Source organism: Falco naumanni, chromosome 4, assembly GCF_017639655.2.
Source record: "Falco naumanni isolate bFalNau1 chromosome 4, bFalNau1.pat, whole genome shotgun sequence".
Lineage (NCBI taxonomy): Eukaryota > Metazoa > Chordata > Aves > Falconiformes > Falconidae > Falco > Falco naumanni.
In genome coordinates this window covers 99,596,317-99,623,470 of record NC_054057.1, presented here as the reverse complement: position 1 = coordinate 99,623,470, position 27,154 = coordinate 99,596,317, and the positions used below count along the sequence as shown (strand labels likewise).

At 70.8% G+C, this 27,154-nt stretch overlaps 7 protein-coding genes across 10 annotated transcripts; 5 read left to right on the top strand and 2 right to left on the bottom strand.

The window, feature by feature from the left end:
- Nucleotides 1-260: 260 nt before the first annotated feature.
- LOC121087169 (tubulin monoglycylase TTLL3-like) lies at nucleotides 261-4,352 on the top strand. 2 transcript variants are annotated; one of them, XM_040591893.1, is made up of 11 exons: nucleotides 261-730; nucleotides 827-930; nucleotides 1,059-1,406; nucleotides 1,520-1,645; nucleotides 1,727-1,841; nucleotides 1,968-2,075; nucleotides 2,349-2,514; nucleotides 2,585-2,733; nucleotides 2,811-3,057; nucleotides 3,136-3,571; nucleotides 3,646-4,352. In XM_040591893.1, the coding sequence occupies exons 1-11, from the start codon at nucleotides 490-492 to the stop codon at nucleotides 4,333-4,335; spliced, it is 2,730 nt and encodes a 909-aa protein (XP_040447827.1). In that variant the 5' UTR covers nucleotides 261-489; the 3' UTR covers nucleotides 4,336-4,352. The 2 variants fall into 2 exon arrangements, with proteins under 2 accessions (XP_040447827.1, XP_040447826.1); XM_040591892.1 differs by having other exon boundaries at nucleotides 2,346-2,514.
- Nucleotides 4,353-4,687: 335 nt separating this feature from the next.
- On the bottom strand, nucleotides 4,688-6,729 carry RPUSD3 (RNA pseudouridine synthase D3). Its single transcript, XM_040591895.1, has 9 exons — nucleotides 6,650-6,729; nucleotides 6,068-6,135; nucleotides 5,939-5,983; nucleotides 5,779-5,875; nucleotides 5,595-5,702; nucleotides 5,433-5,517; nucleotides 5,239-5,365; nucleotides 5,017-5,156; nucleotides 4,688-4,936 (listed from the first exon to the last, which is right to left on the bottom strand). The coding sequence occupies exons 1-9, from the start codon at nucleotides 6,712-6,714 to the stop codon at nucleotides 4,757-4,759; spliced, it is 915 nt and encodes a 304-aa protein (XP_040447829.1). The 5' UTR covers nucleotides 6,715-6,729; the 3' UTR covers nucleotides 4,688-4,756.
- Nucleotides 6,730-6,744: 15 nt separating this feature from the next.
- Nucleotides 6,745-8,064, top strand: JAGN1 (jagunal homolog 1). Of its 2 annotated transcripts, none has more exons than XM_040591896.1 (3): nucleotides 6,745-6,874; nucleotides 7,145-7,242; nucleotides 7,348-8,064. In XM_040591896.1, exons 2-3 carry the CDS (start codon nucleotides 7,154-7,156, stop codon nucleotides 7,808-7,810), a joined length of 552 nt encoding a protein of 183 aa, XP_040447830.1. In that variant the 5' UTR covers nucleotides 6,745-6,874; nucleotides 7,145-7,153; the 3' UTR covers nucleotides 7,811-8,064. The 2 variants fall into 2 exon arrangements, with proteins under 2 accessions (XP_040447830.1, XP_040447831.1); XM_040591897.1 differs by lacking the exon at nucleotides 6,745-6,874 and adding an exon at nucleotides 6,920-6,937.
- A 118-nt stretch (nucleotides 8,065-8,182) lies between these two features.
- IL17RE (interleukin 17 receptor E) lies at nucleotides 8,183-12,486 on the top strand. Of its 2 annotated transcripts, XM_040592576.1 has the most exons (16): nucleotides 8,183-8,296; nucleotides 8,374-8,389; nucleotides 8,774-8,929; nucleotides 9,024-9,130; nucleotides 9,202-9,325; nucleotides 9,399-9,538; nucleotides 9,623-9,691; nucleotides 9,804-9,870; nucleotides 9,951-10,138; nucleotides 10,297-10,344; nucleotides 10,449-10,494; nucleotides 10,615-10,763; nucleotides 10,835-10,903; nucleotides 10,993-11,044; nucleotides 11,121-11,222; nucleotides 11,409-12,486. In XM_040592576.1, exons 1-16 carry the CDS (start codon nucleotides 8,207-8,209, stop codon nucleotides 12,008-12,010), a joined length of 2,025 nt encoding a protein of 674 aa, XP_040448510.1. In that variant the 5' UTR covers nucleotides 8,183-8,206; the 3' UTR covers nucleotides 12,011-12,486. The 2 variants fall into 2 exon arrangements, with proteins under 2 accessions (XP_040448510.1, XP_040448509.1); XM_040592575.1 differs by having other exon boundaries at nucleotides 8,248-8,296; nucleotides 8,374-8,929.
- On the top strand, nucleotides 12,064-17,218 carry IL17RC (interleukin 17 receptor C). The gene is made up of 18 exons (XM_040590495.1): nucleotides 12,064-12,074; nucleotides 12,471-12,993; nucleotides 13,071-13,092; nucleotides 13,183-13,550; nucleotides 13,744-13,855; nucleotides 13,925-13,969; nucleotides 14,131-14,270; nucleotides 14,487-14,546; nucleotides 14,711-14,765; nucleotides 14,866-15,050; nucleotides 15,130-15,180; nucleotides 15,253-15,298; nucleotides 15,410-15,522; nucleotides 15,630-15,698; nucleotides 15,768-15,825; nucleotides 15,956-16,051; nucleotides 16,134-16,172; nucleotides 16,609-17,218. Exons 1-18 carry the CDS (start codon nucleotides 12,064-12,066, stop codon nucleotides 17,196-17,198), a joined length of 2,583 nt encoding a protein of 860 aa, XP_040446429.1. The 3' UTR covers nucleotides 17,199-17,218.
- A 778-nt stretch (nucleotides 17,219-17,996) lies between these two features.
- Nucleotides 17,997-21,388, top strand: CRELD1 (cysteine rich with EGF like domains 1). Its single transcript, XM_040592519.1, has 10 exons — nucleotides 17,997-18,194; nucleotides 18,724-18,806; nucleotides 18,904-19,014; nucleotides 19,090-19,181; nucleotides 19,295-19,471; nucleotides 19,593-19,688; nucleotides 19,780-19,863; nucleotides 19,998-20,093; nucleotides 20,165-20,308; nucleotides 20,387-21,388. Exons 1-10 carry the CDS (start codon nucleotides 18,009-18,011, stop codon nucleotides 20,605-20,607), a joined length of 1,290 nt encoding a protein of 429 aa, XP_040448453.1. The 5' UTR covers nucleotides 17,997-18,008; the 3' UTR covers nucleotides 20,608-21,388.
- PRRT3 (proline rich transmembrane protein 3) lies at nucleotides 20,687-25,973 on the bottom strand. Its single transcript, XM_040592517.1, has 4 exons — nucleotides 25,878-25,973; nucleotides 24,046-25,192; nucleotides 23,820-23,960; nucleotides 20,687-23,379 (listed from the first exon to the last, which is right to left on the bottom strand). Exons 2-4 carry the CDS (start codon nucleotides 25,172-25,174, stop codon nucleotides 21,611-21,613), a joined length of 3,039 nt encoding a protein of 1,012 aa, XP_040448451.1. The 5' UTR covers nucleotides 25,175-25,192; nucleotides 25,878-25,973; the 3' UTR covers nucleotides 20,687-21,610.
- Between the last annotated feature and the right edge of the window lie 1,181 nt (nucleotides 25,974-27,154).

Here is a 27,154-nt window from a genome sequence, read left to right as displayed (position 1 = left end):
CCGCCTTCTTCATCCCGCCGTTACGGCGGGACCCGCGGCACCAGGGGGGCGGGGCCGGGCGCCATGGCAACGGCAAACAGCGCGGGTGGGGGGGGCAGCCCCGACGGTGCGGGCAGGGCTGGGGCGGGGCGTGACGGGTGTCTGGGTACGGAAGGGTTTGAAAGGGGGCTTGGGGGGGGTCTCCAGGTGTGGGCACAAAAGGGTTTGTCGGGGGGGTTCTGGGGTTCGAGTGGGGAGCTGGGGTGGGGGTGGGGCGCGGGCACGTCGGGGCTGCACCCGTGGCACTGGGAGTCTGGTGTTTGTTCCCCCTTTCGGAGCAGTGGAGCCAGTGCAGTGGTTGCCATAGCAGTGCTGGTATTGGGGGGGCTGCATTCTGCACTGGACCCTCACCTCAGCCCCCAGCAGGGTGAGGAACAGAGAACTCACTTGGTGCCCGGGGGAGGCAGAGTCACCCTGGGTTCCCCCTCACCCTCAGGCTGCCGTGGGACCATGCCACAGAGAGAGCAGCCCCGGGCACGCCGCGCCCATGGCTGGCGTCAGCGCTCAGCTAGGGGGGCTGTTGCTGGAGCAGAAGACATCCCGGCTGTCCCCTGGCCTGCCAGGCTGGGGACAAGGGCACAGCAGGGCATCCCAGGGCCTGTGCAGTGCAGCCAGGACACCAGCATGAAGCTTGGCAGGCCAGCGAATGCCATGTCGGGGACCACCAGCTCGGTTAGGCAGAGGCAGGCAGGTAGGCACGTGCTCCCCCTCCCTGCCCACCCTGTGGGGCTGGGAACCTGGGGCCAGCGGGCTCAGCCAGGGCTGGCGTCACGGACTGGCCTTACAGGGCAGGCAACAGCCACCACCACTGGCCGCCGTAGCTGCCACCACCCCTTGCTCAACCCTGAGCAGTTCAAGAGGGCCAGGCTGCACGTGGAGAGGGCCATCAAGGTGAGGGGCCTGATTTCACACCCCCCAAGATGCCATGCACTTACATTTATTGCATTTGTGGCTCGGGTGTAAGAGCTGAGCTGGAGGGACCAGGGGTGGGCAGGCTGAGCTCTCTGGTCTCTCCCCAGGAGAAGAAGATCTTCACAGTGCAGGGCCCGTACCCCGTCATGCGCAGCCTGCTGCGGGCCCGGGGCTGGGTAGAGAGGAAGCTCCCCAGCACGGGCAGGTTGGGCAGCTGCCCAGAGCAGGAGCATGGCAGCCAGGAGAGGCAGCTGCAGGAGGAGGATGAAGGCAGTGATGGTGCTGAGCAGGGGGAGGCAGTGCTGGGCCTGCAGCTGGGGTCACCATGCCACGAGGCACAGCCTTTGCTGGGGACCCCAGAGGCCCTGAGCTTCTCATGGCCACCCAATGAGGAGGAGGAAGAGGAGGAGGAAGAGCAGTGGGATGAGGACCCTGATGGCATCCATGACCTCATGGTTAGCTGAGCTCTGCTGCAGCCCCCAGCACCCTTCCTCTGGGACCCCCTGGCGCAGGGGGTGAGGGTGGGATGGAGGCTCTGTGCCTCACCCCAGCTCCCTCCCTCCCACAGTCCTGCCTGGTGCGGGACCAGGTGCCGAACTTCATCTGGACCAGCCGCTGCAGCACTGACTGCCGGCTGCTGCGGCAGGACCAGGTGGTGAACCACTACGCTGGGGTAGGCGCCTTCACCACCAAGGTGAGACCCTGGAGCCCCTGGGGAGGGGGATGCAATAGGGCTGGGGGGGTCCAGCAGGGGCTGCTACCTTTCTCCAAACAGGAGGGGCTGTGTCAAAACCTGCGAAACCTGCCCTGGTTCGACCAAGCTGACCCTGACGCCTTCTTCCCCCGGTGCTACCGGCTGGGGGCTGCAGATGAGCGGCAAGCCTTCATCGGTGAGCTTGGGGCTGGCACAGCCCCCCAGGGCTGTTGCCCTCCTGTCGTCCCCCCCCACCCCGTGCTCCTGGTCCCCCTGTGTCCTGTGCAGGACTGGGGTGGGATGATGCCCCCCTACCTTGCAGAGGATTTCCGCTTGACGGCAGCTCGCAGCCTGCTCAGAGTGGCCCTGGAGAGGGCTGGGGATGTGCCGGAGGGGACAGAGCAGCCCCTGAAAGCTGGCGAGGGGCCAGGTGAGTGTGTGGAGCTGCACCTGAGGGGAACAATGGGGAGGAACAAAGGGTCAAGGACATGTCTGGGGGCTGAGCTTCTGCTTGGGGCTGTGGCTTGGGACTCCCCCTGCACCCTGAGGCCAGCCAACCTTACTGGTGCTCTGCCTCACCCCCCACCCATCCCCATGCACCCACAACCACCCACCTCCATGGTAAGGCTCTGTGCTTTGGCCCTGAGGGTGGTACAGCAGGTCGCCAGGAGCCATGTCCCTCACCCCGTACCATCCACAGCAGGGTCGGGGTCCCTCCTGCCCCCCCAGCTGGTGGAGGAGGCCCTGCAGGTCTGCAGGCAGCACCTGGCCAGCCTGGGGCACCAGGACATCGACTGGGACCCCTCGGCTCCCCGCATGACGGACGCCGACTGGGACCGCTTCCTGCAGGACTACTACCACGTGGTGCAGTGAGTGCTGAGCAGGATGGGGGGGACAGTGTGGTGGCACCAGCGCTGAGCCCCCCATGCCCCCCCGCAGCTTGGGGGCCAGGCTGGTGCTGAGTGAGGCGCAGCGGGAGCAGTGCCGGGCCCTGCTGTGCTGCCTGGCAGAGCAGCTGCCCCAGTTTGGCATGGAGGGTGACCGCAACGTCTGGATCCTCAAGCCTGGTGCCAAATCCTGCGGCAGAGGTAAGGCCAGGAGGAGCTGGGGGTGGGGCACAGGCTCCCTGCTAAGTGCAGGGCCCCCACCGTCACCATGTCCCCAGGCATCGTCTGCACAGCACGGCTGGAGGAGGTGCTGGAGCTGGCGGGGGGCTGCAGAGCACCCTCAGCACGGGTGGGTAGCTGGGTGGTGCAGAAGTACGTGGAGCGGCTGCTGCTCATCTTCGGCACCAAATTCGACATCCGGCAATGGTTCCTGGTGACCAACTGGAACCCACTGACTGTCTGGTTCTACCGAGAGAGCTACCTGCGCTTCTGTTCCCAGCCCTTCTCCCTGCGCCGCCTGGACCCGTGAGTTCCCCCTGCCCTGGCACCCACACCCCAGTGCCCTGGTACCCCACTGACACAGCCCCGCTCTCCCCACCCCAGCGCCCGGCACCTCTGCAATGTCTCCATCCAGAAGCAGTTCAAGTCAGTGCGGAGCCAGCACCCCCTGCTGCCCCCTGACCGGATCTGGTCCAGCCGGCAGTTCCAGGCATACTTGGCACAGGTTGGGCAGGCAGATGTCTGGCACCAGGTGATGGTGCCCGGCATGAAGGCGGCAGTGGTGGGCACCCTGCGCAGCACCCGAGACCTGGTACGGTCCCGCAAGGGCAGCTTCGAGCTCTATGGGGCTGACTTTGCCTTTGGGGAAGATTACCAGCCTTGGCTGCTGGAGATCAACGTCAGCCCCACCATGGCCCCCTCCTCGGTCGTGACCAGCCGACTCTGCGCCAATGTCCAGCGGGACACGCTGCGCGTGGTGCTTGACCACAAGGACAACCCCACCTGCTCCACTGGGGCCTTTGAGCTCATCTACAAGGAGGTAGGCTGGGGAGGGCTGGGGGGCAGGCACCTTGCAGGCACAGAGCCCCCACTCCCACCCGTGTCCCCCCACAGGCAGTCATGCCCAGGCCTCTGGCCGTGGGGCTGAAGCTGACGGTGGAAGGTCACTCTCTGAGGAAGCCGCAATCCCAAGGCAAGCCCCCCACTGCTGCACCTGGTGCCCGCCAGCCCATCGTGCCCCCCCATCCCCTGGGGCAGAGCCAGCCACGTTCCCCACCCAGCAGCAGCAGCGTGGGAGAAGCTGGTTCCCCTGGGGCGATGGAACCGCCGCCGCCCCACTGGCTCTGCCCGCCCAGCACCCCTGCAGTCCCCACGCTGCTGCGCCGGGAGCAGCTGCAGCTCAGCTGCCTGCTCGGGCCACCCCAGGCAGCTCTGCTGCAGCTCAAGTGTCCATCCCCTGGCCAGGGTCCCCATCCCACCACCCCGGGGAGCCCCCAGCCAGCTCCTGGGGACCCACAGGCCAGCTCCCCTCCTCCCCTCCCGCCGGGGTATGACACCCACCCAAGCTGGCACCTGGCATCTGGACCCCGTGCCACCCAAGCCCTGCTGCAGGGAGGGGGCGTGCAGCAGCTCCCAGGGGGCACACAGAAGAGCTGTGACACTGAAGGCCATCCAGGAGCGCACCACACAGCACCCTGTGCCTCACAGCTGGAGCACTGCAGCAGCACCAGCTCGCCCCCACCTCAGCCAGACCCCATCGCTGGGTCGGGGCACACAGCCCACCCTCCGTGGGGGCTGCAATAAACGTCTGTGACATTGAATCTGGGTCTGCCCCTCCTTGCGTGGCAGGGCACAGCTGGGGCTGCACCACGCCAGGGCTGTGGGCAGGAACCGGGGCTGCTGGTGGCACAGAGCAGGCAGGAACCGGTGCCTCCGCTCCCGCCTGCCTGCGGTTGTGCCTGCCAGACAGAGCCAAGCCCCAGCAGTGGTGATACGGCTGTGCCCCAGTGCTGGGAACCAGGTCAGGCACAGGGGGTGGTGGCAGCACTGCTGTCGCTGGCTCTGCTTGGAGGGGCTGGTGCCCCCAGCGATGCCGTGGGGACAGGGGCAATGTGTCCTGTGTGTGCCAAGGAAAGAAACGGGCGCTGAGCCACAGTGGTGGCAGGTGGGGATTTAATGGGGTAGCACAGAGAAGCAGGGTGGGGATGGGGGTCCCCTGCAGGTGCTAGAGCTCCTGATGCCCAGGCAGCCCCAGGCAGCGCAGGGTGCGCAGGAATGGGGGTGGCGGAGGGGCACAGAGCAGGCCCTGGGGCAGTGCCAGCTGCTGCAGGTGCAGGTGGAGCGGAAGGCGGCGGAGCTGCTGCAGGGACAGCCCCAGCCGGTGCAGCAGCTCCTCGTCCAGCACCTGCAGCAGGGCAGGAGGCAGCTCAGCGGGGTCCCCGGGGGTCGTGCTGAGCCCCCCCAGCACCCACCCTGGCCACGTACCTGTGTGCGGGTCGGGGCGGCTGTGGGGGGCAGGAGGAAGGGCACCCCCAGCACCCTGCCCACACGGGACGAGTGCTCATGGTCGCCCAGCGCTGGACACAGCAGCAGCGTCAGGTGCACCTGGAGCTGCTCCGGGAAGGCTGGGGAGGCATGGAGGGGGCAGTGCGGTGGGATCATGCCGGTGGGGGGGTTGCAGGTGGTGGGTGTTGGGTGGTCACTCACCTGTCTTGGGCTGGAGCTGGAGGAGGGCACAGCCCCCCGCGGTGCCCAGCACCCGGTAGCGGGTCAGGGTGCTCTTCACCTCCTTCCTGGCCAGGCTGCGGCGCCCTGGGGCCGGCACTGGCACCACCTGCGGCAGCACAGGCCTCAGCACCCCGCGGGGCAGCCCCCCAGGCTACCCCCCAGCACCCCCTTACCACGGTGGTGTCACCCTGCTGCTGCCAGCACAGCCCGGTGCGGATCTCGCCCTCCGCCTCTGTTGGGACTCCCACGGTGACAGCACTGCGGGCAGGAGGGGAGGGGGGGTGAGGAGGGGATGGGTCCCACTGCCCTGGCACGGCGGGGTCCCGGGGACTCACCGGTACGTGGCAGGGAACTGGCCCCTCCGGCGGGCGTCAGTAAAGAACTGCTGGAGCTTCTCAGTGGTGCGGTGGCAGCTGGACAGGAGGACAAGGCCAGAACACTCCCTGCAGGATATGGGAGCTTTGAGCCCTGGGGGAGGGGCAGGCACCCCCTGACCCCCGCAGCACCCCTCAGCCCTACCTGGCGGGAGCCTTCACCACGTGCAGCTCAGCGTGGAGGCCCAGGCGCCGTCGCAGCGCCGGCAGCAGTGCCGCCAGGCTCAGCTCCCCAGGGCACCCTGCAGAGGGGGGTCAGTGCCTGCTGGGCCCCCCCAGCCTGGCCCCTCGTATCCCACACTCACCCAGGACGGGCAGGCCAGGGGGCTTGCTCAGCGCCAGCAGGGCTCCTGCTGAGGGGACATCTGGTCAGGATGCAGCCCCCGCTGCTGCCCCCCTCCGGCGTGTCCTGTCCCCCCACACACCCCCGGTACCTTCCCGGTGCACCACGGCGTCCTCCAGCAGCCCCAGCGTCCCCTCGGCACCCAGCGGCCGCCCCCACCTGCGGCAAGTGCAGTGGGCTGTGGGGGCACGGGTGGCGTGGGACCCTCCCCCAGCCACCTACCGGCGTGGGACCCTCCCCCAGCCACCTACCCGCGTGGGACATCCCCCCTCCCCCAAGGCTACCTACCCTGTTCCCCACCCTGTGCGTCCCCACTGCCCTACACGTGTCCCCAGATCTGGCCCCCACCCCACCACCCTGCCCCCCCCCGTGCACCCCTGCAGCTGTCACCGCACCCTCATGCTCCCCCAGACCCCCCAGCTCACGCACGAGCGCCCCACGCGTGTTCCCCTCCCCCACGCATCCCATAACCTCCCTGGCCCCACACGTGCACAACCCCGCAAGCCGCCCGCACCCACGCGTGTGCGTGCCCACGCGCCCCCCGGGACGCGCGCCCCGTATGCACACGCGTGCGCGCCCCCGCGGCCCCACGAACGCGCGCCCCCCGCGTGCCGCCACCCCACCCCCCCCCGCCTCCTCGCGCCCCACGCGCGCGCTCCCACGCCCCGCTGACCCCGCGGCGCGCGCCCCCTGTCCCGCGCGCGCCAGCACGCGCCCAGCCGTGCCCCCGCCCGCCATGGCGGCGCTGCGCCTGCGCGCAGGCGGGGCCAAGGGGGGAGCCGGCCGCCGCGGCCATAGAGCCGGGCCTCCGGGAGCGCAGAGCGGCCACCCAGGCTTTCAGAGCCGGCGGTCGCGACCATAGATAGGCGGAAGTGTAGGCAGAGCGTCCCGCTAGCAGGTGGGGTGCGGCGCCCGCGGCGGGCCGGGCTGGCTGGGAGGGGGCCCCGGGGGTGTCACCTGCGTGGGTGCCCGGGAGGCTGCCCCGGGGGGTCGGGCGGGCGCAGGGCAGTCACGGGAAGGGAGTTCCGCGGCTGTCACGGTGGTCTGTCACTGCGGGAGGGGAGGCCCAGGGAGGCTCCCCGGGGGGCTTCAGCCTGCGGCTGCAGGCGGGTCTCCCGCAGGGAACGTCGGGGGAGGCCTGCTCTCGCCTCACGTTGTGCCTCCCCAGGATAGTGCCATGGCCTCCCGCGGGGGTCCCCGCGCTGCCGGCACCGATGGCAGCGACTTCCAGCACCGTGAGCGCGTGGCCTCTCACTACCAGATGAGGTAGGTGTCCCGCCACTGCGGGGCCCCCGCGGCCTCCCCCAGGGCTCCAAGGATGGCCCGCGTTCCCCCACAACAGGCCCTGACAGCCCTGTGCTCTCTCCGCAGCGTGGCCCTCAAGACAGAGATCAAGAAACTGATCTACACGCATGTGGGCATCTGGCTGCTGCTGCTGGCCCAGATGTGTGTAGGGCACCTCAAGCTGCTGCCCCACGACCAGGTGGCCATGCCCTACCAGTGGGAGTACCCCTACCTGCTCAGCATCCTGCCCTCCCTCCTGGGCCTCCTGTCCTTCCCCCGAAACAACATCAGCTACCTGGTACTCTCCATGATCAGCACCGGCCTCTTCTCTGTGGCACCTCTCATCTACGGGGCCATGGAGATGTTCCCCATGGCGCAGCAGCTCTACCGCCATGGCAAAGCTTACCGCTTCATCTTCGGCTTCTCAGCCGTCTCTGTCATGTACCTGGTGGTGGTGGTGGCCGCCCAGGTGCATGGCTGGCAGCTCTACTACAGCAAGAAGCTGCTGGACTCCTGGTTTACCAGCACGCAGGAGAAGAAGAAGAAATGAGCGGGGATGGGTGGGCTCCATGAGGGCTGGAGCTCTGCAGCCGGGCCCTGTGGGGCAGCGCTGGCGCAGCTCTGGTGAGGGTCTCCGGGGACCAACGTGTGTGTCTGAGCCACGCCATGGCACCGGGCTCGCATGCCGGGGCGGGGGGGGAGACCCCGGGGCTGAGGTGGCTCCCGGGCCGTGGAAGGTCCCTGGGGTGCGGTGCCCCTTCCTCCGTGTCTTGCTCTGTGTAAATAAAGCATGCCCCGCGCTCCCACGCGTGTCCGCGCCGCAGGAAGCGCCGCCCGGCAGCGGGGCGGGGGAGCGGGGGGGGTGGCGCGGCGGGGCCGCACGTGCCGGCGGAGGAATGCGGCGGGGCCGGCCCGGGGCGGGGCGGGGAGCGGCGGCGGCTCGGCCATGGGGCGCCCGGTGCTGCTCGCCGCCGCCGCGCTGCTGCTGCCGTGGGTCGGGGCCGCCGTCACCCGCTTCCGGGTCTCCGCCAACTTCGTGAGCGCCGGGGCGGTGGGGGGGGGCCGGGCGGGGGGCGGTCGGCGCCAGGCTCACCCCCGTCTCTTTGCTTGCAGGAGTGCCGGGCTACCGGTGAGTAGCGGCGGGGCCGGGCGGCGAGCGCGGGGCTCCCGGGCTCTGCAGGGTACGGCGGGATGGCAGGGCTCTCGCCGCTGCTGGGTCCTGGAGGGCGGGAGGGGTCACCCGGTCACCGGGGCTCTTCTCCCTTCCGAGGGCTCCCGGTCCGCGGGGCTCTTCCCCCCTTCCCGAGGGCTCCCGGTCCGCGGGGCTCTTCCCCCCTTCCCGAGGGCTCCCGGTCCGCGGGGCTCTCCCCCCTTCCCGAGGGCTGCCGGTCCCCGGGGTTCCCCCCTTCCCGAGGGCTGCCGGTCCGCGGGTTTCCCCCCCTTCCGATGTCCGCCGGAGCTCCGGCAGGCGGGACCCCAGGCGCACGGCCGCCCCTCTGCTCTCCCCCGGCAGCCGACAGCACGCTGAGCCGCCCCCGCTGCCGCCGCCCGGCCCGGCCCGGGCCCCCGCTGGAGCCACCCGCCCTGGCGCTGAGCGGGGCCCGCCTGTGCCTGCCCGCGCAGCCGTGCCGGCCCTGCCTGCGGGTGCGCCTGGCACTCCCCGCCGCAGGTACGGGCCGGGGCGGGGGGACCGGGCACCCCTGGGTGTGGGGGGACGCCTCGCCCTCCCACCCGTGTCAGCATCCCACGCTGGTTTCTCGCAGAGCTCAGCGGTGTCCGTGGGCTGCAGCTCAACTTCCTGGAGCTGGGCTCCAACCGGGCGGGCTGGCTGCAGGTGTGGCGGCGGCACCGGGCACCGCGCAGCTCACCGGTGAGTCTGGGGTGGACCGCGGGCTGGGCACCGGGGTTGTGGGTGTCCCACTGACCCCCTGCTCCCCACAGTGGCAGGTGCAGTTCGACTGCTTCCCGGCGGAGAGTGGGCAGCAGGTCCTGGTGTCCCTGCGCACCATCCCTGACCGAGGTTTGGCCCTCAGCCGTCGCTGTCTGGTCACTGCTGAGCTGCCCGGTGAGGCTGGGAGGGACCCCGGGGATGTCCAGGGGGGGACACCGGCGCTGGCTGACCCCTGCCTGCTCTGCAGGGCCTGTCTTCAACCATGCCTGGGTCCCCGAGGCACGGGCCATCGAGGTGTGGGTGCCCGAAGGCCCTGCCCTGATGGTGCGGCTGTGCCACCAGCTGGCCCTGGAGTGCGAGGAGCTGCCCCGGCCCTTCCACCAGCAGGTAACGGCTCCGGTTTCCCCCCAACTCCCATCCCGGGCTGGGGGCCATGCTCCCTGCCAGCTGATGCTGCCTCTGTGCCTGCAGGTGCTGGTGCTGGGGGGCAGCCGCGTCTCACTGCCGTATGAGTTCCTGGTGCCCTGCCTGTGTATCGAGGTGCGTCGTCCTCCCCTGTGACTGCTGGGCCCCTGTCTTTTCCCCTGCAGTGAGGGCAGGCAGGATGGGTGGGCGCACACCCCACCGTGACTGCCCCGCTCTGCTCCCCTAGGCCTCTTACCCACACCACGACAGCCCACGCAGCAAGCGCTGCCCCTTCCGTGACCAGCCAGCCGCCTGTGAGTGCCCGCGGGCAAGGGAGCCAGGTCCCAGGGGTCCCCCAGCTGGGCCCCCAGCCCTGCTGACTGGTGTCCTGCAGATGGCCCCGAGCTGTGGTCCTCAGTGCGCTTCCACGACTACAGTGCCAGCAGCAAGGACCAGATGGCGATGGTGCTGAGCACCAGCTGCCCCCTACACCCGCGGGCCACCCTGTGCTGGAGAGATGTGGCAGCTGAGACTGCGCCCTGCCATGACATCCCCAACTCCACAGCCAGTGAGGAGGAGCAGGTGAAGGGTCCCAGTCCTGAGGTGCCACTGGGTGCAGGGCCGTGTCCCTGCCTGTGACATCTGCTGGACCCCATGTCCCCCAAGGGTGGCGGGTGGGTGCTGGGGTGCCCGTGGGCTGTGTGGGTCAGGGACAGTGACATGCTCTCTGCTCATTCCAGGCATATACACTGGACAAGGTGGATGTACACCCCCAGCTCTGCTTCCGGGTAAGCCTCCAGGGGTGGGTGGGCACTGTCTGGGAAGGGGATGGGGGGCAGCTATGGGCGATGGTGGCTCACCCACCCCCTCTGCTGATCCCCGCTCCCCCCAGTTCTCCTACAGGAACAGCAGCCATGTGGAGTGTCCCCACCAGCCAGGTGAGCCCTGCGAGCTGGGGCACCCCTGGGCTGACCACAGCTCTGCCCTGAGGATCCTTGCACCCCTTGTCCCCTTGGGCATCCTTCAAACCTGCCCCTCCCCCTCTCTGGTGACTGCAGAGACTGCCTGGAACGTTTCAGTGAGCATTTGGGGGCTGCAGTTGCGCCTGCACCTCACCTCCAGCATCCCCACAGCCTTCAGCGCAGCCCTCTGCCAGCGCCGGAGTGGGCAGTGTGAGGCTGAGGCCCCACTCTACACCGTCACGCAGGTGAGCAGCACAGGGCTGGGGGCAACATGGGGGGCACCCACGTGTGGTGACTCTGTCCTTGTGCTTTGCAGCCGGAGGGCTCTGCCCCGGGGGAGCTGGCACTGCTGCTGCCAGTGCAGGTCCTGGGCAGCTGCGTGCTGGTAAGGTGACCTCTGTGCTGGCACCAGCACTTGCACGGCTAGGGGGGGACACCCCAACATGGCCCCCCCTCACTTAACCCCTTCCCCAGGTGTGGCGCTCAGATGTGCGCTTTGCTCGGAAGCAGCTGCTCTGTCCTGATGGTGAGTGGAGGTCTGCGGGGGGCATGGCGGGTGGAGGTGGCGGACAGAGACCCACCCCTCACTGCCCCTCTCCCAGTCTCCCGCAGGCACTTTGGGCTGCTGGGCCTGGCACTGGTGCTGGGGCTGGTGGTGACTGTGCTGCTTCTCAACTGCCGCGGCACCTGGAGGCCGGCTGATGGTGAGGGGCACCCCAGGGGGCTGTGGGACCAGTGGGAAGTGGGCATGGTGGCCTCGGGGCTGGGGTGCCAGCTCCCTGGCTCGTGCAGCGGATGCTTGGATGCCCTTGGGGGATGCCAGGATGTCCCTAGGGAGTGCCAGGGGGGCTTGGGGCAGGGCTGTCACTGCTGTCCCCTCCATCCCGCAGGTGGCCTGGGTGGGCGCCCCGTGCTGCTGCTGTACTCCCCGGACTCGGAGGAGCACCTGGGCCTGGTGTGCGCACTGGCCGAGCGGCTGCGTGCGGGGCTGGGCTGCGACGTGCACCTGGACCTGTGGGAAGCAGGTGGCTTGGGGCAGGCAGGCACCCTGCCATGGCTCTACGCCCAGCGGGGCCGCGTGGGCCGCCAGCACGGCACTGTCCTCCTCCTCTGGAGCCGGGGCAGTGCCCGGCTTTTCCGCCGGTGGCGGGTCGGGGCAGCCGGTGGGACCGCTGGCGATGCCCACGACATCTTCGGGGCGGCCATGGCCTGTCTGCACGGGGAGCTGGGGGTGGCGGGACATGGTGGCGGGTGGGTGCTGGCCTACTTCAGCCATCTGTGCAGCCCCCGCGATGTCCCCAGGCCACTCCGACCCCTACCCACCTACCGCCTGCCCCGGCAGCTGCCTGGGCTGCTGGGTGCCCTGCGGGGCAGCCCCCCGGTTCCCCGCCGCTGGGGCAGAGCAGGGGGGCTCCTGCACCGGCTGCTGGAGGAGGGGGATGGGGAGGGCACCCCCCCAGCTCGACCCCCCGGGGTGGCAGCTGGCACCTGAGTGCCCATGCTGGGGCTGAGCTGGGTGTTGCTGCGGGGCCAGTGGGGCTGGGCATGGCCCCCCGGTGAGGGCGGGGGTCCTGTAGCGGAGGTGTAGGGCTTGGCCAGGTGCCAGCCGCGGTGGCAGGAGGGGTGCCCGGGGGTGCCGCACGGTGGGGCCCCAGCGGGGCTGGCCCCAGCCGTGGGATGTGCTGCCGGGGCCGGGAGCGGACGTGCTGTCCCCGGGTCGGGGGCAGCTTTATTTCCACACAGGAACCTCTTCCAGTGGAGAGCCGGGACCCTGGGAAGCCCCTTGGGATGCCGCAGCCGGGCGAGGGGCCGGCTGGAAGGAGCTGAGCGGTGGTGGAGGGGAGGTCCCTGCCCTGCCCGGAGCGAGGGGGGCTGGGGCGGCCGGGCACAGCATGGCCCTGTCCCTTGCTGCCTCTGGCCGCAGGACCCGGGCCGGGCTGGGAGCAATAAAGGTTCCGTTTCACCCTGCCCCGCCGTCTGTGTGCTGCGCGGGGCTCGGCTGGTGCCCTGCTGCGGGTGGCGGCCGCCCGGCGGCCCCGTGCGGGACGGCGGGTCCGAGGACGGGGCGGGCAGGGCTCACCCTTGTCCCGGCATCGAGCCCCACCCCCGGCTCCCCGCGGCCGGGCCGGGCCGGTCACCGTGTCCGCACCGCGGGGCAGCCCCGAGCCCTCTCGGCAGCGCCGAGGCAGGGGCCGCCCGCGGGCCGGTGCGGGAGCGGGGAGGCCCCACCCCGGGGCGGTCGGTGCCGCGCTAGGACCCGGGTGTCCGGGATCGGAGCAGGAAGCGGGAGCTGGCGGCGGCGGCGGGGCCCGCGGAGCCGGGAGCGGGAGCGTCGGGAGTGGCCGGCGTGGGGCCGGGGCACCCCACGGCCCCGGCCCCGCCATGCGTGCCCTAGGGCGGCTGCTGCTGCTGCTGCTGGTGGCCGGGGTGGCGGGTGAGCGCGGGGCCCCCCACGACGCCCTGGCTTGCTCCCAGGTGGGTTCGGTGTCGCTGGCACGTGGGCCACCGGGTCCCCCGACACCGCCACCGGCCTCACCCCTGCCTCGTCCCAGGGCCTCGCCTGCCGCCTTCTGGGTAAGTGCCCCCGCCACTGCCACGGACCCCGGCCCGCCCGGGGCATGGGGCCCCCATCCACCATCCATCTCCCCCCCCCCCCCCCCCCAGACACCGACGTGCTGTGCGGGACGGAGCCACCAGGGCCCGGGCATGGGCTGTCCCTGTCTGGGCTGCGGCTGGAGCCAGCGCTGCGCTGTGCCGGGCCCACGGCCTGCTCACCCTGCCTGGAGGCACGCCTGCGCCTGGCCCTGCCACCTGGCTCCAGCGGCCAGCCCCGCCGCCCCTCGCCGTCTGGCATCCCCCGGGCACAGGATGGTGGCGAGGGGGGACAGTGGTCACCGGTGGATGGGGCCGCCTCATCCCAGCCCAACATCACCACGCTGCTGCTGCTCTCTGGACACACGTACACTTCCTCCCGCTGTGTGGCCGTGGAGGTCCAGGCACCCCTGACACCCTCACTGCCTGGCCGACCCCTGGTACATAGATGTGGGGTGTCGGGGAAGGGTGTCCCTGGCACCAGCAGTCCCCATGGACTGCGGTACTTGGGGATGTGGGTGCTGGCACCAGCACACCTCCATGGCACGGTGGTCCTGTTCCCCGTGCCCCAGGGAGATGGGTGCTGGCAGTGCTGGTGCCTTGCCACAGCGCAGTGGTGGTTTTCCTGCCCAGGGCTGGGTGACCTTCCGGTGCTTCGAGGCGCCGCTGGGCTCCGAGCTCCACGTCACAGCGTACACCAATTCGCACGGCCACCAGAGGCTGAGCCAGTGGCAGCGGGTACCAGGTGAGCCCCCGGCATGCAGCGCCGCAGCAGCCACATCCCCCTGCGTTCACTGACCCCCTGTCCCCACAGACTGCTCGTGGCCTGAGGCACAGGCTGCCGTCCCCCAGTGCCAAGGTAGGTGCTGGTGTTCCCCAGCTGTGGCCGTGCCAGGCTCCCCCCACCTTGGCGCATGTCCGCGGGGCAGAGCTGGGCAGTGGATGCCAGGGGAGAGGGTGACTCCCAGGGGCCGTGGCCTGTGCTGCCACGCTGGGTACCCTGAGCCACCTCCGGCGCAGTGCCTAGGCTGCACATCTCCCCGGGGCCGAAGGAAGTGGTCGTGGAGGTGCAGGGGGCCGCTGTGGGGCACAGCTACACCCTCCGGCTCTACCACAACCAGAGCCACAGCACCAGTGGGCCAGGGCGTGCAGTGACCGCAGTGAGTATGAACCACTTTCCCGACCTCCCACCCTGGCCAGGCTCTGGCCACTGCCCACCCCACCCCCCCCACCCGCCCCCCTCCCCGAGAAGCCATGTCTGTGTTACAGGCAGGGGGCTGGGAGAGGGTCCCCTGGGAGCGGGTGCCTCTGAGCTGGGTGACCCTGCCAAGGGGCAATTTGCCACGGGGTGACCCACATCTGGTTGCCGGTGACAGAGCAGCCCCATGAACTACAGCCTGCCAGCCGACGAGGTGCTGCCCTGCCTCTGCCTGCAGGTGGGTGCCCAGCCAGACACCATGGGGGTGGCAGGACTGCTGCCAAAGCAGAGAGGCTCTGGGCTCTGTGTGTCCCCCTCTGACATTGCCAAGGGGCTAGCTGGGTCACGGTCACAGCATGGACACCCCAAATCCTTCTTCTTCTTTCTCTTCCTCCCCACCAGGTCTGGCCAGAGACCCACGACTCACTGCGGGCCACCCTGTGCCCCTTCTCCCACGGTACCCATGCTGTGGGGCTGGGGTGGGCTGGGGCATGGGGTCGCTGGGACCCAAGGGGACACCACATAGGGTGACACCCCCTCTCCTGGTGCCACTGCAGACACTGAGGCCTGGGAGCGGCTGTGGGCACGCAGCCAGCTGGTCCTGCATGCTGTGGGGCAGGTGCTGACCTGCTCCCTCTCGGCGCCCTGCGACCTCCCGGCCGAGCTGGTGCCCTGTTGGCAACCGGTGCCCGCCGGGCCCTGCCAAGCCTTGCCTGGCTTGCAGCAGCCCAACGTGGGGCAGGTGAGTGGGGGCTCCGTGGGGTGCCAGAAGCATAGGGGGGATGTGAGTGGCACTGATGGAGCATCACTTCTGCCCACAGGGACCCCAGGACTTTGGAGGGCTGCGGCCGCACCCCAACCTCTGTGTGCAGGTAGGACACCCCTCTGCCCCGTGGCTGCCCCATGGGCAGACCCAGGCACTGTTAATCCACTCTTTGGGGCAGGTGTGGAGCAGTGGACGGGTCCAGCTGATCCAGTGCCTGCGGGACCGTGAGTACTGCTGGGGTGGGAGGGCAGGGGTAGCCTGAGGGTCTGGCTGGGGGGGGGTGAGCCCTCCCTGGCCTCCCCTTGCCACCCTGCAGCCCCCTGATACATCCGTAGGAGCGCTGCCTGGCCGCCCTGATGACCTCCTGCTGCTGGAGCCTGGTGGGAACACCTCGCTGTGTGTCCTGGAGCAGGGCGCCTGCACGCCCCTCGCCAGCTTCACCAGCACGGTAAGGAACAGGGAGCCTCGTGTCCTGGGGTAAGGAACAGGGAGCCTCGTGTCCTGGGGGCAGCAGCGCTGGCGGCACAGCTGGCTCACCCCCTGCCGATGTTGCAGGGAGCGGGACACCCTGGTCTGCTGGAGCGGGAGCTGCGGCGGGATGTGGAGGCTGGGCAGTGCAGGCAGGTCAGTGTGGGCAGCCAGCGGGCAGCGGGCAAGGACCAGGCAGTGTGTGACATGTCCCCATGCCCACAGATCTGGCACACCGAGAACAGCACCGGGGTCGTGCTCTGGGCCTGTCCCCTGCACAAGTGTGAGTGTCCCCAGCTGTGCCTGGAGAGAGAGGGGCTGGTGTGGGGCTGAGGGAGAGCACCCACCCCCCGGAGCCACTGGGCAGGCGCCGGGGGGGGGGGGCTTGGTGGACACTGACCCCAACCTGGCAGACCTGCGTGCCCGCTGGGCCCTGGCGTGGATGGGGGTGCTGCTGGGAGCCGCCTGCCTCCTGCTCCTGCTCCTGCTGAAGAAAGAGGATGTGAAAGGTGAGCAGACCCCACCTGGGGGCTGTGCCCAGTGGGACACCCCCCCAGGAGCCCACCTCACCACTGCCTCTCCTCCCTGCAGGCTGGCTGAAGTCCCTGAGGGCTGGCTACGGCTCTGAGGGTGAGTGTGAGGCAAGCCTGGGGTCTGGGGGCGCAGGGATGTCCATGCCTTTCCCCCATCAGGGCTGGTCCCTGCTTGCTTCCTACCATGGTGGCTGCCCCACAGGGTGGGTAGGGATGTAGGGGGACAGAGCAGAGGGTGGGAATCTTACTGGGGAGGATCCCAACCCACCTCACCCCTGGCTGTCCCTTCGGGTGGGTAAGGGGGTGGAGGGGCGAGCAGGGGGTGAGTCCGGCATCAGTGCTTGTCCGGGCCTGCGTCCCACCGTGGCTGTTCCTTAGCTGGGGCACAAGGGGTGCTGCAGTGGTTGGGAGACAGAGCCAGTGGGTGGCCCCCCCTTCGTGGGTGGCCGCCCCAGCCTGCCTCCCACCGTGGCTGCTCCATAGGGTGGGTACAGGGTGCTCAGGGGCGTTTGGGCACTGACAATGCCCCCCAGGCCCGCTGCAAGGCCGGCGGGCGCTGCTGGTGCACGCGGTGGAGCCGGCAGCAGAGCGGGCAGCGTGTGCTTTGATGGCGGCCCTGCGCCCACTGGGGCTGGCAGTGGTGGCAGCACCGGGAGGTGGCAGCGGGGTAGCGACCTGGGGGCCACTGCCCTGGTTGCATGCCCAGCACCACCGGGCCCTGTGTGACGGTGACACCATCATCCTCCTCCTCACCCCGGCGGCTGTGGCTGCCACACACGAGTGGGATGCCAGGGCCAGGACCAGTGGCCCCGGCCCCGGTCCCAGCCATGGTGCCGGCCCCGATGAAGCCCCCACTGTCGCGCCCTGCGAGGTGTTCGCGGCAGCTCTGTCCTGCGCCATGCCAGCACTGGTGGTGGGCAGTGGGCACTATGTGGTGGCCCGGCTGGAGGCCTCGGTGCCGGTGGTGCCGCCAGCGCTGCAGACAGCCCCTGCCTTTGCGCTGCCCAGCGAGACGGGGGCTTTCCTGCGGGCGCTGGCGGGACCACGGCAACGGCGGGGCTGGTGGCCAGAGCCATACGTGGTGGCGGTGGCCGAGGGGCTGCAGCGGGCAGTGGGGGAATAAAGTGATGGTGCCTTTGCTGAGCATGAGTCCAGTCCCTGGGGGGCAGGGATGGGGGTGGACTGGGGAGCAGTGATGGGGAGGTAAGTGGGGGGCGTGCAGGCAGGAAGGTGGGTCTGGGCTGGTTGCGGGGTGAGGAGGAACTGGGCCAGTTTGGGGGGCTGTGAGATGGAGCTGGACCAGCTCAGGGGGGATTAGAGGGAACTGGGCTGGTTTGGGGGTGAACTGGGCCAGTTTGGGGGGCGGTGTGAGAGGGAACTGGACCATTTTGGGTGGGATGAGGGGGAACTGGGCCAGTTCAGGGAGAGTGTGAGAGGGCACTAGATCAGTTTGGGGGGATCTGGAGAAGAACTGGACCAGTTCAGGGGATCTAGGGGGAAACCGGACCAGTCTGGGGAGGATGAGCAGGAACTGGGCCAGTTTGAGGGGGTCTGGGGGGGAACTGTGCCAGTGTAGCCGGAGGGGGAAAGTGACCTGGAGTGTTTGGCTGGGAGGGTGATGGGGAGCAGCTGAGCCGCGTCGGGCCTCGCCCAGACCAGGCGGTAGCGGGGCTGGTGCGCCCCGTGGAGCCGCTCCCGCTGCCTGCGGGGGCACACAGCACAGCCCACCCGCACTCCCCCCTACGACTGCCCTTGGCCTCGGTCCCTTTAAGACGCGGGGAGGCGGGGCGCGGCGGGCGGCGCGGGTTGGCTGGGAGCGGGGGCAGCCAGCGGCGGGCCCGCGGCCATTGGCGGGGGCGGCGGGCGCTGAGTCAGCGGGCACCGCCCACGTGGTGCCGGAGGGGCGGGGCGGGGCGGGGCGGGCGGAGGGAGGATGGGGCCGCGGCGGCGCCCGGCGGCCGCGCTGCTGCCGGCCCGGCGGGGGGGGGCCCTGCTGGGGGCTGCCCTCCTCGGGGGGGCCCTGCTGGCGGTCGCCTGCGCCCACCCGGACCCCGACCCGGAGTGGGACGGGGCCGAGCCGTGCCGAGCCTGCCGCGGCCTCGCCGACAGCTTCAGCAGGGTGCGGGGCGAGGGGGCCGGGGGCGGGGGCTGCGCATCACGGGGGGACATGTGGGGGGTGGCGGGCCCGTGGGGTGTATGGATGACAGCCCCTGCTGTGGGAGGAGGCGGGGACCAGTGGGGTTGGGGAGGGACCCAGGGGTGACAGGTGGGGGGGGTCCGACCTGCAGTGCCGGGGTGGCCCAGCGCAGGGTGACAGTTTGGGGGTGATGGGTGAGCAGGGACAGAGGGGGTGCTGGGTGGGGTGTCGCGGCTGGGTGGGGGCACAGGCCAGGGGAGCAAGGAGGCGACAGGGGCCCGGGAAAGGGGGTGGCCTGTGCAGGCCGATGGCGAGGGGGGACCACTCAGAGCATCCCTAGGGAGGGGAGGGGTCCCCGGGGGGGGAGAAGCTGGGCTCTGGGGTGGCAGGTCCCTGGGGGGACTCGCCCCTGGCTGGAGGAGGGTGGCACAGCCTGGGGGGTCCCTATGGGGAGGGGGTGTTATCGGGGGTGGGTCCCACGCCTGCACTGCCCCCCCCCCCATGTGCCCAGGGCCTGGAGCGGACGGAGCACGAGGGTTTTGGTGGGGGCAACACCGCCTGGGAGGAGGAGAAGCTGGCCAAGTACCAGCACAGGTGGGTGCTCCCAAGCTGGTTCAGGAGGTGGGGTGTCTGTGGGGGCCCAGCTGCCCCCGGGTGACATGCCCCCATGCCGACCCCTCTATCCCTGCAGCGAGACCCGTCTGCTGGAGGTGCTGGAGGGTGTCTGCGCCCCCTCAGACTTCGCCTGCCACCAGCTGCTGGAGCGGAGCGAGGAGCACGTGGAGCGGTGGTGGTTCCATGAGTGAGTCTGGGGACGGAGACGTGATGGGACAGGGGGTTGGCAGGGGGCTGAGCACTGTGTCCCCCCGCTCCCCAGGCGGCAGCAGCACCCCGACTTCTTCCAATGGCTGTGCATGGACCAGCTGGCACTCTGCTGCCCACCCGGCACCTACGGCCCTGACTGCAGGCGTGAGTAGCTGTGGCATGAGCCGGGTGCTGGCGGCACTGCCCGGGCTGGATGGGCCCCCCCAGCATGCTGCCCCCTGCCCCAGCTGCCAGCCGGCTGATCTCTCCCCATGCAGCCTGTGCCGGTGGGCCCCGGCAGCCCTGCAGCGGCAATGGACGATGTGATGGTGACGGCACGCGCCGTGGCACTGGTCTTTGCGTCTGCAGCCCAGGCTATGGTGGCCCCTTCTGTGCCGAGTGTGGTGATGGCTACTACGAGGCCTCGCGGAACAAGAGCCACCTCATATGTGCCGGTAGGTGGGAGTCCAGCCTGGCGGGGGGAGGGGCTGTGCTGCTGGGGGTCCGGCCCGGTGCTGCCCTGGTGCAGGCAGCTCCCCCCTGCCTGTGCCCACACCTGCTCTGCCTTGCCCCCAGAGTGCTACCGGGCCTGTGGGCGCTGCACGGGGCCGGAGGACTCCAGCTGCCTTCGCTGCAAGAGGGGCTGGGTGCTGCACGAGCACCGCTGCATCGGTGAGCGCCACAGTGGGCGAGCTCAGGGCTGCGGGGAGCTGTGTCCCAGGAGCTGGGGCTCAACAGGGCCGCCCCCCCGCTTCCCCCCCAGACATCGACGAGTGTGGCACAGAGATGGCGCACTGCCGGGCTAACCAGTTCTGCGTCAACACGGAGGGCTCCTACGAGTGCCGAGGTCAGGGGGAGGTGTGGGGGGGTTCTGCATGGGTGGCTCCCCCCGGCTTGGGGCCATCCCCCATGGCCTGGGCTGCTGCCGGCTGGGGTGGGAGGGGGCTCCGGCAGCGACCCCGGCTCCTCTCCCCACGACAGACTGCTCCACGGCTTGCATTGGCTGCATGGGCGCTGGGCCGGCTCGCTGCAAGAAATGCAATAAGGGCTATTGGCGAGATGGAGCCAAGTGCCTGGGTGAGTGCATCCCGCGAGCTGGGGGGGCGGCTCTGCCCCCTCCTCCTGCCTGAGCCCTGCCTCCCCCCTAGATGTGGATGAGTGTGCCAGCGCCGAGGAGCCGGTGTGTACAGGAGTGCAGGAGGTGTGCGAGAACACAGAGGGCAGCTACCGCTGCGTCTGTGCCCGTGGCCACGTCCGCCGGGATGGGCAGTGCGTGGAGGACAAGCCCCCCGGTATGGCCTGACACAGCGGGGGGTGGCAAGGGGCTCTGCCCACTCAGCTGTGCCCCCCCACGAGCATTGTCCTTGCAGATGCCCCAGAGAAGGGCTTCTTTGATGACGTGACAGAGGATGAGGTGGTGGTGCTGCAGCAGATGTTCTTTGGCGTGATGATCTGCGCCCTCGCCACACTGGCTGCCAAGGGTGACATGGTCTTCACCGCCATCTTCATTGGCGCTGTGGCTGCCATGGCCGGCTACTGGCTCTCTGACCGCAGCGACCGTGTCCTCGATGGCTTCATGAAGGGCAGATAGCTCTGGGGCTGCCGGCTGCTGGCTGGGGGGGCAGGTTCAGCCTGTGGTGCGGGGGGGCCCCCCCAGCAGGTGCTGGCTGCCAAGACCAGTTCCTGCACGCAGTGCTGTGCCCTGCATGTGTCCCCCAGCCCCTCATTAGCGTAGGGTTCCACCCCCCGCTGCAGAATGAGCTGGGGCTCCCTGATCCCCGGGGGCTCCCACACAGCCACCTCCAGCCTGAGCGGTGGTGCCAGGCAGTGTGGCACTGGGGGGGAGGGGCACAGCATGCTGCCCCCAGCCCCTCGTGCTCTGGAGGAGAGGCCTGGCACTATGGCAGGTGGGAGGGCACGGGGGCAGGTTGGGGTGCTCTGGCACCACCAGGTGCTGGGGCGGGGATGCTGGCAGAGCTTGGCCATGCTGCCTGTCAGGTGAGTGTCCCCAGACTGCTGGTCCTGTGGGACCTTGTGTCCCCCCCCCATGAGACTGTTCCCCATGGGGCAGCGGGGGACAGGTCTCCCCCCACCCGAAGCCGAGGGGCTGGGAGAGCTGCCCCTGTCCCCCTGACCTCTCCTCCCCATGTTCCCTGGGCAGAGCCCATCTCTCCCCTCCCAGGCTGGGGGGGCCGGGGCTCCCACAGGGCAGGGGGTCAGGGCCCCCCCACTGCTCGCGGGGTGCCATGCCGGCGGGGGGGCCCTGCCGGATGCATGAGCGTGGCCGTTTCATTTGTTCCGTGGTTTGTCCGTCGGGGTGTGCTCATCTGTACGTGTGTCCATATCTCAGGAAATAAAGCTCTGCACACCCAGCTCGGCTACTTGCGGGGGGTGCTGGGGGTGCTGCCGCCCGCCGCTGCCACTGCACACCAACGGGGCCATTTCCTCCCCACATAAACTTTTTATTTCTCTGGTTTGGCACAAATGGAGCTGGCCCCTCCTGCCCGGCCCCCCAGGGGTGCAGAATTGGACCCCCACACTGGGCTGGTCCCCCTGCACCCCCCAGTCTCTGCCCATCCTCACGTTGCCCCAGCTCAGAGCTCGATGGTGTCGCTGGAGAGGCTGCGGGCGTCCACCGGTGCCTTGCCAAGGGCCGGGAAGCTGCGGGGGCCCTCACGCTCCCAGCTGGGGGGTCCGGCGGGCACCAGGAGGGGGGCCCGGCTGGGTGCCTCGTCCAGGGGCAGGCTGTCAGGTGAGGAGAGCCCGTGGTGCCAGGGGTTCCAGCTGATCTTCAGCGAGCTGCTCTCCAGCGAGCTGGCCGAGGCGGTGACGGTGATGGTGACTGTGCCGGGGGGCTGCCGGGGGCCAGGCAGCTCTGTCAGTGAGCTGCACCGCACCATGTGCCCCAAGCCGGGGCTCTCGGCGGGGGCCAGGGAACTGTGGAGCGAGGTGCCGGAGCCACGGCGGGGCCGGCCGAAGAGGCTGTCGTGCAGGAGGTGCTGGCGGCAGAGCGCCTGGTCGATGCTGCGGCGCAGGTCGATGGGGGACGGCGGGCGGAAGGCCAGCTCCCCCAGCGAGGGGGACGAGCCCTGCTCAAAGGTGGTGCAGGAGCGGGCGGCCAGCACGTTGGGGCACTTGGGGCTGAGCCCTGGCATCCCGGCAGAAGCTGCCCAGGCCTCATTGCTGTCCTTGAGCGCCCGCAGGGGCAGCTGCTCCGCCGGGTTGCGAATGAGGTTCTTGGAGATGTCGTTGGCCGGTGCCCGCTCCAGGCTGGTGCCGCCAGTGCTGCCGGTGCTGCCAGCGGCCCAGTCGTAGCAGTTGTTGGGGTACTCGGGCGCCTCGGCTTTGCGGCCGGCACAGAAGTACCGCAGCACCTTGGCCCAGCAGGAATGGCTGGTGGGGCTCCGGTGGCAGCACTGGCAGCACAGCGGCTCGGCGGCGGCCATCAGCAGTGCCAGCGCCGTGCCCAGCTCGCCGACCCGCAGCCAGAGCTGTGCCACCCAGCCGGGCCGGGAGAAGCGCCCGGGGGGCCCCAGGACCTCTCGCAGCCACAGGGTGCTGTAGAGCTGCAGCCCGCAGACTGGCAGCCCTGCCACCGCCGCCGCCAGCAGTGCCAGGGCCCCCTGCCGTGGCCCCGGCCTCCCGCTGCCCCCCAGCCCCTCCTGGGGTGCCCGCAGCACCTGCCAGCATCCCCAGAGCCCCGCCAGCAGCAGCAGGGCCCCAGCCCCACAGCCCAGCACCTGCAGCCCCAACCCGGTGGTGGGGCCCAGCCAGGGTGGGAGCAGGTCGGCGGTCCCCAGCACCGCGCTCTGCAGTGCAGCTGCAGCCCCCAGTGCCGGCAGCCCCCGGAGCTGGGCTGGCAGCAGCTGGAGCTGGGTCAGGCGCTGGAGCTGCTGGAGCAGGAGGGCGAAGGTGCCGAGCAGCAGGGCGAAGGGGACCGTGCTGAGCAGCAGCAGGGCTCGAGGGGGCAGGCGGCCCCGTGCCCCGTAGGGGTCTAGCAGCAGGAAGGTGGCCCGCAGCAGGCAGACAGCCAGCAGCAGCCCATGAGCCCCTAAAATGTGGGGCAGGTGGGGGGGACGCAGGGCAGCTGCCCCCACCAGCCCAGCCAGGCAGCCCAGTGCCAGCAGCAGGAAGATGGCGGCCACCCCGTAGACATGCGCCTCCCAGGCAAAGCCCAGCTGGCGCCGCAGCTCAGCCCAGCGCAGCCCCGTCCCGTTGGCCCCCGGTACCGGGGGAGTGTGGCTGGGCTGCGGCTGTGGTGTGGATGGATGCTGGGGTGCTGGCTGTGGCGTCGCCCCTGCCCGTCGCCATGTGGCTGAGGGGGCCACGGTGCCGTGGGCAGGGGGCTGTGTCCCCAGGGTGTCTGTGGGCAGGAAGGAGCGAGATGGTCAGTGGGGAGGGGGGGGGCTTGGTAGCACCCAGCTCCTGCCTGCATCTCCCCGCCTCCCGACTGGGATGCAGCAGCTGCAGCAGCCCAGCACCGCAGAGGGGATGCCCCTTGCTGGCCAGAGCTGTGCCCACCGGCACCTCCCAGGGGTCTCTGTCAGGACCCACAGTGCAGGGGGTGGCACGGCCCCAGTCACGTCCCTGACCCCCAGGGAAGCCCTCTCCCGCCTGGCACTTAGCACTAATCCCTGCGGGCAGGAGTAGATTAGGGCTGTCGCCGGGCACAATCCTGATTGAAGGTGTCACTGCGTCCCGGCTGGGTGGCCCAAGATAGCTGCCATCCCCCATGCCAGCCCTGACGCCCCAGGGATGGGCTCCCACATCACCTGCAGAACGGATGGGCTCGGACTGCATCACCTGTGTGCCTGGTCCCAGGTGTCCCTGTGGCGGGATGCGCCGTTGGCCATGGGGTGGCCTTGGTGGCATTTGGGGTGCTCACAGGGCCCACGGCACCCCGGACCCGCTGCGGGGAGCCGATATCCTCTTCAGGCAGCAGCCCTGTGAGAGAGGGCAGAGCCAGGCGCTGGCACCCTCAGGGGCTTGGTCCCTGCCAAGGGGTCCCCCATGCCCTGCCAGCACCTACCTGTGCCGGGGGTGCCAGGGGGGGCTGCGCTGGAGGCAGGTGGCAGCACAGGGCTGAGGGCAGCCCCTGGGGCGGGCTGGGGTCCCCACTGCCCCGTTGGCTTGGGATCCGTGCGAGGGGCTGCATTCCCGGGGCTGGCAGTGGCGCGGCTGAGCGGGGCCCTGCGGGTGCTGCGCTGGTGGGCTGGGAGCACCCGGGTCCAGGGCTCAGCCAGCCCCCAGGATGGCGCTGCAGGGGGCAGCCATGGGGCAGAGCCGGGCAGAGCTGGGGACGGGCTGAGGGCCCCCCACAGTCCCCCTCGTCTGCCCACCGGCTGCATGGAGCTGGGGCTGGCATGGGGACCCTGGGCTGGCCCCATGCCCGTGAGGTGTGGGACAGGGACCGTGCCCAGTGGGACCGGCTGGCTGCTGGCTGGGGTGAGCTCTGTACCCTGTGGGAGGCCTGGGGCCGCTGTGGGTCCCTCCATCACTGGCTGTCCCCCTGTGTGGGTGTCTGCTGTCGCCATCCCTGGTGCCGGCCTGGAGGTCAGGGCGATGGTGGACATGGTGGGTCGATGACTGGAGGTGCTGGCTGGCCCGGTGACACTCTGTCTGGCTGGGGTCAGGCCCTGCCCTGCCTGCAGTGGCCCTGGGGAGCCCGGCCCCGTGTTCATGGGCACCTCAGGGCCTGGCGTACCCAGTGCAGAGCTGGGGGGCGGCCAGGTCCCCCCCCAGGGCCTGTCCTGGCCTCCAGCCTCATGTCCTCGCCATGCAACGAGCGGCTCCCCTGCCACGGCCACGGCTGTGCCGCTATCCCGCCAGGCCCCAGTGCCAGCACCTGCCGTGGTGGTTTCTGTCTCCAGGGGGGTCCCGGCAGCATCCCCTGCCTGCAGTGGTGGGGACCAGCGCACAGGGCTGCTGCCCCCCCAGCGCTCGGTCCTGGGGGCCCCGGCGCCGCTCGGCTCCCCCGACGCCTCCCAGTTGGGGGGTGGGCCCGGCCATCCCTGTCCCCGGGCAGGGCGATGCAGGGGGTCCCTGCCCCACTGCAGTGTCCCACCTGGGGACAGCCCCACCGGCAGCATCCCCCGGGCCCTGGTGGGGACCCCGGTGGCCAGGAGCAGCCCCCAGGTGATGAGCCATGCTGCAGCCATGGTGAGCACCCCGCGGCCCTGGGGGGACAGTGGGCTTGGTGAGCCGGGACAGCCACAGCTGCCCACGGGGGGCACGTGCCACCGGCCACGGGGCTGCCGTGCCCACGGCAACCCGCTGCCCGGGGAGAGAGCCAGCGGCTGGACTGGCCCTGGGCCCTGTTCCCAGTTGTCCCCATCACTGGTGTCCCCGGTGCCAGTGGCCCCATTCCTGGCCTTCCCCCTCCCAGTGTCCCCGGTGCTGGCAGTCCCCACCGTGGTGTCCCTGACCCGGTGCTCCCAGTGCCGCTGGTCCGCGGTGCTTAGTGCTCCCTCCCCCCAGCATCCCCGCTGTCCCCTCCCCGGTGCTCCATCCCTGGTGCCCCCCCCGGTGTCGGTGCCGCCGGCGGCACCGCTCCGGCGCGCACCGTTCACCTTGGCGCGTCCCCGGCTGCATCCCGGCGGGGATGCCGGGCCCGGCGCGCCCCACCGCCGCCGCACAGGCGCCTCAGCCGCGCCGGGACCGGGGCCAGGGCCGCGGCCGGTGCGGGACCAGAGCGCGGTCGGTGCGGCCGCCGCAGTCCGCGGATCTCGCCTGCAGCGCGCCGGGCCGCCCCCGCTGCTCGGTGCCCGGTGCCCGGTGCCCGGGCCGCGGTGTGGCCAGCCCCCTCCCGCCGCCCGCTGCAGCCCGGGAGGCCCCGGTGCCGGCCGCAGCCCCCCCGCTGACCTGCCGGTGCCGGGTGCCGGTGCCGCGCGGGTGCGGGCGGGCCGGGCTCTGCGGCGGAGCGGGCGGCGGCGGCAGCCGGTCACGCGCCGCCCCGAGCCGCGGGCACCCGCGCGGGAACCCGCCCGGCACCGGGGGGGGGGGGGGGGGGGGGGGGGGGCGCGGGGCGCCCGGGCACGGCTGGGGCCGCCGTGCGGGGCCGGGGCACGGGGACCGGGCACGGGGACCGGGCACAGGGGCGGGGCGCGGGGGGCACGGCCCCAGGGGGCTCCGCCGGGGGGGACTCCCGGCGCCGTGTCCCCCGGTGGGGCGGGTCCTGCGGGTCGGTCCCCGCGGGGCAGGACACAGCGGGGCAGCGGCGGGTTAGCTGCCGGAGGGGCGGGCGGGCGGACCGGCGGCGCAGGCAGAGCCCTCCCCGGGAAGCTGCGGCACCCCGGTGCGGTGCTGCTGCTGGTGCCTGTCCCACGGCGGGCGGGGGGCGGCTGCCGCCCCCCCAGCAAGGTCCTCGCGGAGGCCTGTGGGTGGCCCTGGCACCCACCTACCCCACACCTCCCACCCTGCGTGGGGCACGAAGCACCCTGGCAGCCGCGGGGCTATGGGGCCCTGCCAAGGTGCAGGTAATTAGCTAATCAGCTAATTGTCTCGCTGGAGAACTGCCCACCTGCCAGGGCTTGGGCTGGCCTTGGCACAGCCACAGCGCCACAAAGTCACACCGGCTCAGGGCTCTGTCCCACACAGTGATGCCCGCCGGCTGCCTGCCTGCATCCCAGCTCCCTGCCTGCTCCCTGGCTCCCTGTGTGCTCCCCCACTCCCTGCCTGCACCCCGGGCTCCCTGCCTGCACCCCAGCTCTCTGCCTGCACCCCAGCTCCCCCAGGCAGTACCTGAGCTGCCACAGCCTTGGCACACCCCTGTCGCTGCCATTGCTCTCCACTCACCCAGGCCAGCAGGCACATGTGGCACCTCAAGTCCCCACGGCAGGACCGTGCTGGCAGCGGCACACAGTGGCCCGCTCCTGCTTCCTGCAGCCTCTCCATCCCCGGGGCATCGTGCCCGGCCGGGCTCACCACCGGTGCATGGGGCATTGCTGGGCTCCGGGCTGGGTGCCGGGCTGGTTGGGCCGGGCTGGGTGCGGGCAGTGGGACCAGGGTGGCTGCAGCAGCCAGCTGAGCCCAGGGGCTGGGGAATTTGGGCAATGCCGGCATGCCGGCCCACACAAAGCAGGCTGGGCAGGCAGCTAATCCGGGGATTAGCACCGGGGAGGCCGCGCCAGGGGAGAGCC